The following is a 10,996-nucleotide window of genomic DNA, read 5'->3' as shown; positions in this document are numbered from 1 at the left end:
GAGAGAGAGAGAGAGAGAGAGAGAGAGAGAGAGAGAGAGAGAGAGAGAGCGCTAATCTGGGTAAATCTAAGACCCCGCAGAGCGCAGCCCACCAGCTGCCTCTTGCGCGTCGTCCCTCGGGCTGGGCATCTGTCCCCGCGCGCGCGCTCTCGAAGCTCGGCGGGAGGCGGTGGAACGCGGGTGCTGGGGAAGTAACAGGTTATCGCTCCTCGCACCTTCTGCCGCTGCTACCCAGGCGCGTATCCGAGAGCCCCAAGCTCCGATCCCCGAAGCGCAAGGGAAAATGGCTCTTGTGTTACTTCAGCTCCAATGTGCCCCCCAGGAAGAAACCATGGACAAGGATCGCAAGAGTGAGGAGGGGCGGGGGCGGAGGGCGCCAAAAGACAGCTGCGACTGGACTGGCGCGAAGCACTAGGCTGTGGAAGGTGGGCGACAGGAGCTCGCGCGGGGTGGGATGGGGTGAGGTAGGGCTTGACAAGAAGCGGCAGGCTGAGAGGACTGGATTGAACAACCAAGGCTGGGCACTGGCAAGTCCCGGCGATCTCGTATTTACCCACCTTGGTTCAGCGATCGCGAGCTGGACCCTCTCGCCGCTCCTCTGCGAAGCGTCCCCGGCTTGTCTCTGCTCAGCCACAGGCGTATATGACTGGTATCACCCCAGGCTGGTTTCTTGCTCGCTCGATCCCTGGTCCGGCACGCGAGAGCCTGGAGAAGACAGAGATCCGGAGAGGCGGCCTCTGGGCTTGGGGGAGGCGGGGGCGGAGTGGGGAGGCGGGGACCTGCTCGGCGGGGGGAATCACGAGGCCGCTGCTCGCGGGGGCAGCTCGTCCGCGGAGCGGTGGGGCTCCTTTGCAGGTGTCTGACCACCTCTGGAGCTTTATAGGGCGATTATAAATCCAGCTCACGCGTTTTCGATCAGAAGGGGGAAAACAAAGTCCTATGAGTAATCCAGAATGTACTCAGCAAGCTCTGGTTTTTTGAGATAGGCAACATTGGGTGAGGGCAGGGAAAGATAATTCCTACGTAGGAGTCTGTCTCACTGGGCGCTTCTTCTCTTCTATGCCCCCTTCCCGTTTCTCGGAGAATCATCTGTGCTGATGCTGGCCTGCTGGAGCTAAGAAATTAGCGATGATTAAGAAGAGACCAGCATTACCTTAACCCCTTTCTCGTGATTGGATCCGTGACTCCCCACAGGGTTTTCTATGAGTGGTATTCTGGGTGGGTGAGGGGGGGCGCTCTACTGAGTCAGGGTTGCTGTAAAGGCAAAACAGAGACGAAGGGACCACCCAGACGGTGGAGTTTCCTCGCTCAGCTTCTTCATCAGTTAGAGGCACCCCCAAACCACCTCGTTCGAGCACAGCTACCTGGTACCATCAGAGAAAAGGGGTCCCATCCCTCTTTTTCTGAGCCCCCTCCCTTGAGGATGGGAAAAGAAATCTTCGTGATTGATCATGTCTGAAGGTTAATAACACGCACGAGTGCCTCTCCACACGCCTGAGGAACTCGAGCGTGGAGGTGGCTCCGGGAAGACAGGACAGCCACTCTTTGTCTTGGCCCACTCTCCTCACTTCTTTTCAATTTCATGATGTTTAAAGAGTCTTTCTTAGCAACGTTCAAGCACCTTACTGAGCGGGGTGAAGTACCCTAGCATAAAAGTCGGTAGCTGAAAATTTTCCACCAGAGGGCGCCAAACACCCAGAGACCCTGTGCTGACAGCGTTTTTTCCTGGTGCGCCCCAGACGACACCTGGAGATGCCCGCCAAGCTCGGTAACTTGCTGGCCTTTTCAAGCCTTCCCGCAGCTACCTCCTGACTCCACTTTTCTCGCCCTCCGTGTCTTATTCTTTGGGGGCAAAGCAAACTTGATCTTTGGGTCTGTCTGGGTGACGGGGAGTACTCCGTGATCGTTTTACTCGTTTTCATGGTGATTCCCCTCATATTGCGGTGCAGCAGACGGGGCTTATTGATGCGCACGCCTGGGTCCTAGATAGTTTACCCCAGGCCTGTCCCTTTTCTGTGACTATCTTATCGATTTTCACACTATGCAACGGAAACATCAAAAATTTGCACGAATCACCGAAATTTCCGTGAGGGAGCTCCAAGAGTCAGGGCTGGAAGATACCCTGTGTTCAACAAAAGAGGTTGAAATAATAGCGCTGCTCCTGCTACCAAAGAAGACGCTGCTGATTTCTCTCCGCCTCGCAAAAAAAGTCCCCACACTTTTTAAAGACAAAAAGTACCCGAAGGGTGGTTTGAGTCATAACTGGAGTCCTATCGCGCCACAGTTCCTGGGTAGGTGTGTGTGTGTATGTGTGTTTCATGAAGGAAATGTCCCCTCAAACGAAGCTGGGTGCCACTGCTTAAACACTCAAGACCCACTGGCCCTAAGGGAGGAAGCAAAAAATCTTCCTGGTCCTAAATACCTAGAATTCTGCTGCCTTCCTCTGTCTCCTTAGCCTTCCTCCAAGACTGCCTGTGAACGTGCCTTGGCTTCACCTGCGCACTAGACGGAGAAATGTTCAACCACGAATGTCTTTGACCACAGACTTCAAAGGGCTCATTACTAGTGCCTTAGCAAAAACAAACATGTAGGAAAGAAAAGATTTTGTTTTCTTTTTACAACAGTAGATATCACAAGTTAACCTAGGCTGGGTCGATCCTTAAGGTGTCTTCCGCTTTCTCTACTCTCTCCTTTGTGGTAGGGAGGAAAATGAAGGCTCCTGCTTGTATTTATGAATGGAGTGTTAGTGACCTTTTGATTTATTATCTTTGCACTCCTGAGGATGGTATTCCGGTGAGCCAAAGAGAAAGGTAGACTGAGGGGCTCCCGATTGAATTAACCTCTGATTTTCTCCTACTCCAACTCAAGACTCTTGGGCTCAGCGGGATTTTAAAAACAGAAGGCCTGGGAATCCGCTCAGTACCAGTCCATCGAGTTTTGAGTCAAGAAACAGGCTTCAGCACCGAGGACAGCGTCCGTTGTTAAGGGCGTTCCCGGGTATTCACGGCAAGTGCTGGGCCAACCCCCAGAAAGCAAGGGCAAGTGCTGGGCCAACCCCCAGCCTCTGCCCCAGGCGGGGCCCCACCTTCTTCCTTGTCAGTCAGTTATCGTTTATTTTGCCTGTGGGGGGGGGGAGGTTGTGCCCTGGAGCATTTTGCCCAAGAATTCGGACGGGTGATAACTGTCCTTGTCATTTGGCTTTTCAGAAACAGTATTTGGACTATTTTTGTTTGTGGTTTTCACTCTTTTTATCTTCAAACTCCCAGAGGGTGATGCTTAAAAGAATGGGGGTGGGGGTGGGGGAAAAAAAGACTTCCTCTCCGACTTGAACCGGTGGTGAGGGGTGGCCAGGAAGGGTGTGGTGTCCGGCCAGCTATTTCGTTCGTATTTTTAATCTAAGAATTAGCGCTTTGAAGAAATGGGAAAGCAGCACTCTAAGGCACAAAAGGGCTGGGAATGCCTTCCGCTGCGTTCTTTCTCCCTCCACTGGGCTGTGGGGGTGGCCGGCCTGCTGCTCACCTTCTCTGTCTTCCAAGGACAAGGTTCCTCCCTAGGTCAACGGTGAAAGGCACTGACAATTCTCCTCCCACAGTGCCCTTTCCCAGAGACATTTAAAGACAATCAGAATGCGTTTGGAGCCCTGCTTTTTTTTTTTATAAGGGGGGGGGGGAGAATCAGGTGGGAGGAGCGTTAGGTAGGAAAGAGGTTCCCCAACCCGCTTCCGGGGAGATCCCCACCCCTTTTGCTTAAAATATTTTCTGTCAAGGTGAGTAGATGCGAAACGTCAAGCGGTTTTGACGCACTTCGCGTGATTAGCTTCCAGGAACGGTTATTTAGAGTCGTGATTTTTGGTTCATTTTGCTGGGTCATAAAGGTCTATTTAAAGTATTTAAATTATGGTAAAAAAAAAAGAATAAAAATGAAAAAGGAAAAATGGCAGTGCTCGCGTTTAAACGTGTCTCCCAGGAGAGCTAGGAACGCGGTTTTAAATCAGACCGCAGGTCCCTTCGCTGTGTGTCCATACTTTAAAGTATGGACTTTTTGGACTTTCTTTAGAGGACCCTAAAGCACACCCCATCCTAAGAGAAAACTGCACTGGTTCCTGGCAGGCCGCGAAAGGGTTAAAAGGGTGGCTTGGGGCGGGGGAGTGGGGAAGCAGAGCTCTAGCTGGGCGATTCTAGAAGTCGCAATGATTTCTCGTGGAGAGATGGAGTCTTCAGATAATTGTCATATGGCTGTTCCCTCCGGCAAAAATCGAGCAAGCAGGCAGCACTGGGTGATTTGTATTTGTGTGAATCTAGAAACGCCCATTCCTGGCCACCCCGAGCGCCAACACAGTGACCAGCAGGGGGCGATAGATTACAATTCCTGAGGAGAACGGCCCGAAACACAGCTAGCTGGTCTTCAAGGAAGCCTGATGGGCTGTTTCCATGTCATATAGGTCTCTGCCATTTTTTTTTTTAACACAGCAGGACCTCTACAAAGGCCGAGAAATGCCCCAGATGTACCTCAAACACCCAGGGTTGTGTGTTCCGTTGATGAAAGAGGACAGGCATCATGGTATCCCTTGATTGTAAGCAAGAGACAACTTGGCTGTAAAGTAGACAGCACAGAAAAGCACTGACCTGAATCCAGATGTGTGACAGAAAATTTTATTGCAAAACTGAATTAGTGAGTCAGGATGCTAACTAACATTTTATTTATTTCTTTTTCGGTTTAAAATACCAGGCATTTAATCCCTATTTCCATGTGGCTGCTACAGTTTGTAAGAAGGTCCCTTGACTTGGTCAGGGAGACTCTGGTTGTTTAAACTTGTGGGGTCAGGTCTGGCCCCTTCCCAGGCATTGACCAGTACTCAGGGAAGAAAGCTGGAATCTTAATGGGGGAGGCTTCATTCCAGCTCCCAAAGTTGTCAGTCCATTCTATGTGATTATATTTAACAGCTCATTGGGTTTGCAGCAATCATACTGTAGGTTTTCCTGACGTAGTAAGGGTAGAGCCATCATTGCTCCAGTTGGGAGGCCTGTTTTATTTGACTAGGTGATCAATTTAGATCCATTTAAACATTTGCTTTCTTAAGACAGACTTTCTTTGTGTAGTCCTGGCTGTCCTGGAACTCACTCTGTAGACCAGGCTGGCTACAGAGATCCACCCGCCTCTGCCTCCTGAGTGCTGGGATTAAGAGCATGCGCCATCACCACCTGGCTGAACTGATTTTTAACAGTTCACAAATGTAAGGGTTAAATGGGAATCATTATCTTTTTACTGGAGTTATAGACTTATTTCAACTCTAAAGCCAGGGACCAAGCCATAGACAAATCCCAGAGTGGGAGGATACTTCAGAATTGCTCACCTCTCTGCCCTCCCCTCCATGCTGAGTTTGCCATGTGATTTGGTTTGAACATTGGCATGCAACTGGTCTTCCCTCGTGAGTTTTGGGGTGACTCAGTGCTATAGTCTATTACACCAAGAAGGTTAAGGGGAGCCAAGGTGGAAGTCAGGAACTTTGGGTATCCGTTAACACAGGAAGAGGACTCAAGCCACCCTGAGTGTCGGCTAGAGGTTAATCGTTATTGAAGTTTCTGGAAGAAAATGTTAATTTCATGACAGATCTTTGTCAAAACATCTTAACAGTTTTGCAGTTTAAAATGAGTAAATCCATGTTCCAGTGGATGGCCCTACACCCGGGGACCTATGGGTGGATTAAATGGGTTCAGTTGATTTAAAAGGGTCCAGGAGGACAGGAAGAAAAATGGATTCTTGAGGGTGTTGGGGGAGTTGGAGGGAAGAAATGGGCAGGCTGATTTCATCAAAGTACAATCTATTCATGTATGTAATTTTAAAACTAATCACAGTGGCTGAAGCTGCCAGGCAGGAGCAGTGAGGCTGCCTATCAAGAGCTGTTGGTCCCGCCCCTCTCCATCAGAGGGCAGCTAGAGCAGAAGCCATGTCTAAGGGGGTTGGATGGAACCTCCTGTTGACTCCTTAGTTCCCAAGTCCAGCAGGGATGTGAAGGATTTTGTCGCTGCTGCCCTTGGAGGACAGGGAATAGCAACCTCAGCCTCAGCCAGTTTTTACATAGGGGAAGGAGCCACTAGGGAGAGTCTCCAAATTATCGTGGTGATGTCCCCACAGCTGCCTGAGCAGAGAAACAGATGCCCATCCCCCAGCCCCACAGATGATTCTGAATAACTGAGGGATGCTGTCAAAGCAGCAGCAAACAATCTGAGAGACCAAAGACTTCATGGATGCTGCTAAACGTTAGGGGTCTCTGCTCCGGCTGCAGCAGTTTCGGGTACCCTGAAATGGCTCCAGAAGATTCCATTTGCACAGCAACTTCTGATGATCCTCAGGCCATGCTGCCCACAGTTACAATGGGGCATCACTGTGAGGTCATCAGTCTGGTCAGGGAGGGACACCTCATTCACCCGTGACACCTGGTGGGGGTGGGTTGTGAATCTCTGCTCCAGACTGGATGGGATACGTAGCTCTCTTCTCATCCTTCTCTGGGTGGGTGGAGGGTGTGAGGCCCTCATTCCAGTACACTATTCACCTTGTGTAGTCTAGATCCCAAAACACTACATGCCCCCCCCACCCCGTATTCTTTACTGTCTATAATCTTTGTCTCAGGAGGGGCAGAGTCTAGAGTTTCTATTGCTGTGAAGAGACACGATGACCACGGCAACTCTTTTAAGGGGAAACATTTAGGTTGGCATAATTTTCCAGAGGTTTAGTCCATCATCATCCTGGTGTGACGTAAGGCGCTACACAGCACTGTGAACAGTGGGGCCCAATACAGAGATGTCACACCAGCCGCTGGGTGGCGCTGAGCCTTGGGCATTTCAAGCCCAGAGCCAAAGAATTCTAGATCCCAACACCAGCAGCTTAGAGACATGACATGGAAGGAGAGTTGCTCTTTGTAGCTTCCATCAGAACAGAGCAAAAGAAGAACAGAGCAAAAGATCCCTCGGCTGATTGGTAATAGAGTCCCAGGACTGCTTAGCGTTAGTCTAATGGGGGTGTTTAGAGATCTGTTTCTGTCTCTCTGTCAATCTTTCTCTATCAGCATGACTGAGAGAAATAGCAGCCCTTATATTCCATGTGATAGCTCTTATAGAGTTGTATGTGTTTATTTTAGTTTTAAAAAGTTTATTTTAATCTGTATGAATGTTTTGACTACATGTATGTATGTGTGCCACATGCATGCCTGGTGCCCTCAGGGGTCAGAAGTAGGCATTTGATCTCATGGAACTGGAGTTACAGGCAGTCATAAGCCACCATACGGGTGTTGGGAACTGAACCTGGGCTTCTGGAAGAGCAGCCAGTTGAGCCCTCTCTCCAGCCCCATTTGTGTTCCTGTGTGGTTTATGGCTTTGCAGTCCTGGCTGGCTTAGAATAGTTTTTATTACAAAGAGGCACTGAGGGACCTGAGGTCCAAAACCTTGTTACAGAGTAGCTGAAATGCTAAAGGGGTCACAGTAAGGAGCCCAGGAGAGCTAGCAATTAAAATCTGTATTTCAGCTGGGTGTGGTGGCTCCTGCCTTTAAGTCCAGTACTCAGGAGGAGGAGGATTAATGTAAGTTCAAGACCAGACTGGGCTACAGACTGAAACTTTGGCACGCACGCACGTTCATACATAGTTAACTTTTATGTTTGTGTGGTGTCAGTGTGTGATGTATGTATGCATATGTGTGTATACATACATGCCTGTGTGTATATTTATTCAGTTTTCATTGCGGAGGTCTTTTACTTCCTTAGCTATGTTCATTTCAAAGTGTCTTATTTTTTTGACAGGGTCTCATGCCCTCAAACTTCTCATTCTCCTGCCTTTACCTCCTTAGAACTGGGATTGTGGGTATGTACCGCAATGCCAGCTAATACCCTGTGAGGTTTTTTTTTTTAATTTTTAAAGATTTATTTTATTAGTATTTTGCCTGCAGACATGCATCTATGCATATATGCACCTACCACATGGTGCCTGGTGTCTGAAGAAATCAGATCCCATATTTGTCAGGGTTACTATTGTGATGAAACACCATAACCAAAGGCAACTTGGAGAGGAAAGGGTTTATTTTGCTTACATGTCTATATCACAGTCCATAATCGAAGACAGTCGGCTGGAGGTAGGAGCTGATGCAGAGGCCACCAAGAAATGCAGCTACTTGGCTTGCTATGGCTTGCTCAGCCTCTAGTACCTGGGACCACAAGCCCAGGGCCCTCCCACATTACTAACGAAAAAAATGCCCTAAAAGTCTGCCTACAGCTTAGTCTTAAGCAGGCAACTTTCCAATTGAGATTTCATTCCTTTAGATGACTATAGCTTGTGTCAAGTTGACATCAGAATAGCCAGCACAGATCACAGGAGTCTGAAGCTATAATTGTAAGCTCCGGTGTGGGTGCTGGGCATTAAGCCTGGTTCCTCTGGAAGAGCATCCATGGCTCTTAATTACTAAGCCCTCTCTCCAACCTCCATTAAAAAAATGTAAGATATATTTTAAATTTAGAACAATTTTAAAATTAAAATATAATCACCAACTCACTTTCCCTCTTCCCATTCCTCCCTACAATCCTCCCCCCCCCCCCAAGTGCTCTGCTGCCTTCGTTAGAGTTGCTACTGCTGTGGAAAGACACCATGACCCATGGCAACTCTTAAGAAGAAAAAACAAATCTAATTGGGGTGGTTTGATTCCATCTCAGAGGTTCAGTCCATTACCATGGGAGGGAGCATGGCGGCATGAGGCAGAGGTGGTGCTGGGGGAACAGCTGGGAGTCCTACATCTTGCAGGCAGCAGGAATTCAACTGAGACCTTTGGAGGTACCCTGAGCATAGAAAACCTCAAAACCCACCCCCACAGCGACACACTTCTTCCAACAAGGCCACACCCACTCCAACAAAGCCACGCCTCCTAGTAGTGCCACTCCCTATGAGATCATGGGGTCCAGTAACATTCAAACTACCACACCTGCCTTGTTCCCTCTTAAAATCATGGCCTCTTTTGTGACACACACACACACACACACACACACACACACTCTGTTGTTTCTCTGCCAGAGAGGAGATGAGATCTCCAGATCTGTGACATGGACAGATGACTTCTTTGTTAAAGTTTGATGGGGCAGTCATTGAAAGGGGACTGAAAGCCCAGCTGTTGAGCCATGAGGTCACAGAGGCAAATCCAGACCCTACAAACAGGTGACTCTCACTAGAGAAACTATTTACTCCCCCCATGCCTCACTTTTCCCACCTGTAAAATGGGGATGGTAACATATTACTTGGGGTTTTAAGATTAAATAGGGTGGGGCATGCGCTATGCTCCCAGGATGTCATATTTCCTCCCTCCTTCCCTCTCTAAGTGACGTGTCTTGGTCTAAGCCTGAACACGGAGCGAGGAGCTCAAACTAAGAGTGCAGATCGCTGGAACTCTGTACCGAAGAAACCACAGTTAGGCGTTAGGCTGCACAGTAGCTCTCTCCTTTATATTTTCATTCGCATGGCATACACCCGTGAAAATAACTCTCCACAGCAGCGACCTCAGGACCCGTCTTCACACTCGTCGGAGCTGTCCTCGCTCCCTTCCTCACTGCTCTCCGCCTCGCTCTCACTGCTGGTGTCCTCTTCACTGTCCTCTTCCTCGTCCTTCTGCTTCTGAGCTTCCTCTGCCGCACAAAGGAGAGACACCCATGATGCTTCCCAGTGCGCCCACCCTCCCGAAACCCTTACATCTCAACTCCCTCTACCACAAAATACGCATTTTGAGGAATATAAAAATTGAGCTTAACTTGGGGTCGGATCAAAATAGAACAAGACTGTCAATGTATTTATGTTGATCAGCAGGTAGATGTTTGTGGGTTCAAAATGAACTTCAAACACAGATCTGTCAAAATAACTTCTACTGTCAGCAATGAGATCCTTAAAAAGACAGGCTGAACAACGCTTTCACGGGGGTTACATATCAGATATTTACATTACAATTTATAAAAAAATTACAATTATGAAATAGGAATGAATATGATTTCATGGGTGGGGGTCACCACAACATGAGGAACTGTATTAAAGGGTCACAGCATTAGGAAAGCTGAAAGCTACTGATTTAGACATTCCTTAACATTTCCTTAAGAAATATTTTCACAATCTCTCATAACAACGTTTTTTCAAAACATAGTTTACAGTTCTATGAGGAAAAAAAATAAAGTTCAAATTTTAAAATTACCCTTTAGCAATATTTCTTCAATAAGTGAGAAAAATTCCTTGGCCACAGGATTTTCTGGTTCGTAGATTAGGACTGAAAATAGAGAACAGAATTTATGTCATTAATATCTAGTGTTTGAGCAAGCAGCCCCTTAGAGACAGACTGAAGCTGTCAATCAGAGCAGACAAAGCAAAACAAACACAACAACAAAACCCCCAAACCCCAAGAACTTCCACAATCCTACCCCTGGCACATCTGAGCACAAAGGAAACTCCACTTACACTTGGTGTTTTGTAGGAGAAATGACGCTCCTGGTGTTTCCCACCTTCCAGCCAAAGAGCTCAACCTCCTCAGCGCTGCCTCTTTCCCAGGCCGGCGATGGAAGGACTTGGAGAATCAAATTCTCCAAAGGGCAACCGTCTCCAAATTCGGAGACTCGGGTGATGCAAAGACAATGTCCTTAGAGGTCTGCTTCCCCCTCCCAATCTCATCCGCCCAGGGTCTGCACGACAGAATCTACATAAAGGTCCCATTTATCCCAAAAGAGGCAAGTTTTCTTCTTTGTACAAACTCTGCCACGACAGACACGCCACTGTTCCAAACAGGGAAACTATACTTTCTTTCTCTTCTGACAATTTTTACCCGTAGTCTCTACCCCAACCCTGTCCGCTTCAATGCTCTCCCCTCTCCACGGCCCTTATCTATCTATCGATATCTATCTATCTATCTATCTATCTATCTATCTATCTATCTATCTATCTATCTATCTATCTATCTATCTATCATCTATCTATCTATCTATCTAT

At 48.1% G+C, this 10,996-nt stretch overlaps 2 protein-coding genes across 2 annotated transcripts in view; both read right to left on the bottom strand.

Annotated features, from left to right (window-relative positions):
• The window catches only part of Gad1 (glutamate decarboxylase 1), a 40,482-nt gene extending 39,627 nt beyond the window's left edge, over positions 1 to 855 (bottom strand). The window contains exon 1 of the mRNA XM_005346538.3: positions 558 to 855. The gene's annotated coding sequence lies outside the window, so the exon portion shown is untranslated. The remainder of the gene's footprint in view (positions 1 to 557) is intronic.
• Positions 856 to 9,012: 8,157 nt separating this feature from the next.
• The window catches only part of LOC101980853 (glutamate-rich protein 2), a 9,441-nt gene continuing 7,457 nt past the window's right edge, over positions 9,013 to 10,996 (bottom strand). Inside the window, exons 4-5 of the mRNA XM_013355714.2 lie at positions 10,212 to 10,283; positions 9,013 to 9,657 (exon numbers count right to left, since the gene is read on the bottom strand). Coding sequence (XP_013211168.1) covers positions 9,533 to 9,657; positions 10,212 to 10,283 — 197 coding nt within the window. The 3' untranslated portion in view covers positions 9,013 to 9,532. The remainder of the gene's footprint in view (positions 9,658 to 10,211; positions 10,284 to 10,996) is intronic.

This window comes from Microtus ochrogaster, chromosome 4, assembly GCF_000317375.1.
Source record: "Microtus ochrogaster isolate Prairie Vole_2 chromosome 4, MicOch1.0, whole genome shotgun sequence".
NCBI classification, from domain to species: domain Eukaryota; kingdom Metazoa; phylum Chordata; class Mammalia; order Rodentia; family Cricetidae; genus Microtus; species Microtus ochrogaster.
This window is presented reverse-complemented; position numbering and strand designations above follow the sequence as displayed.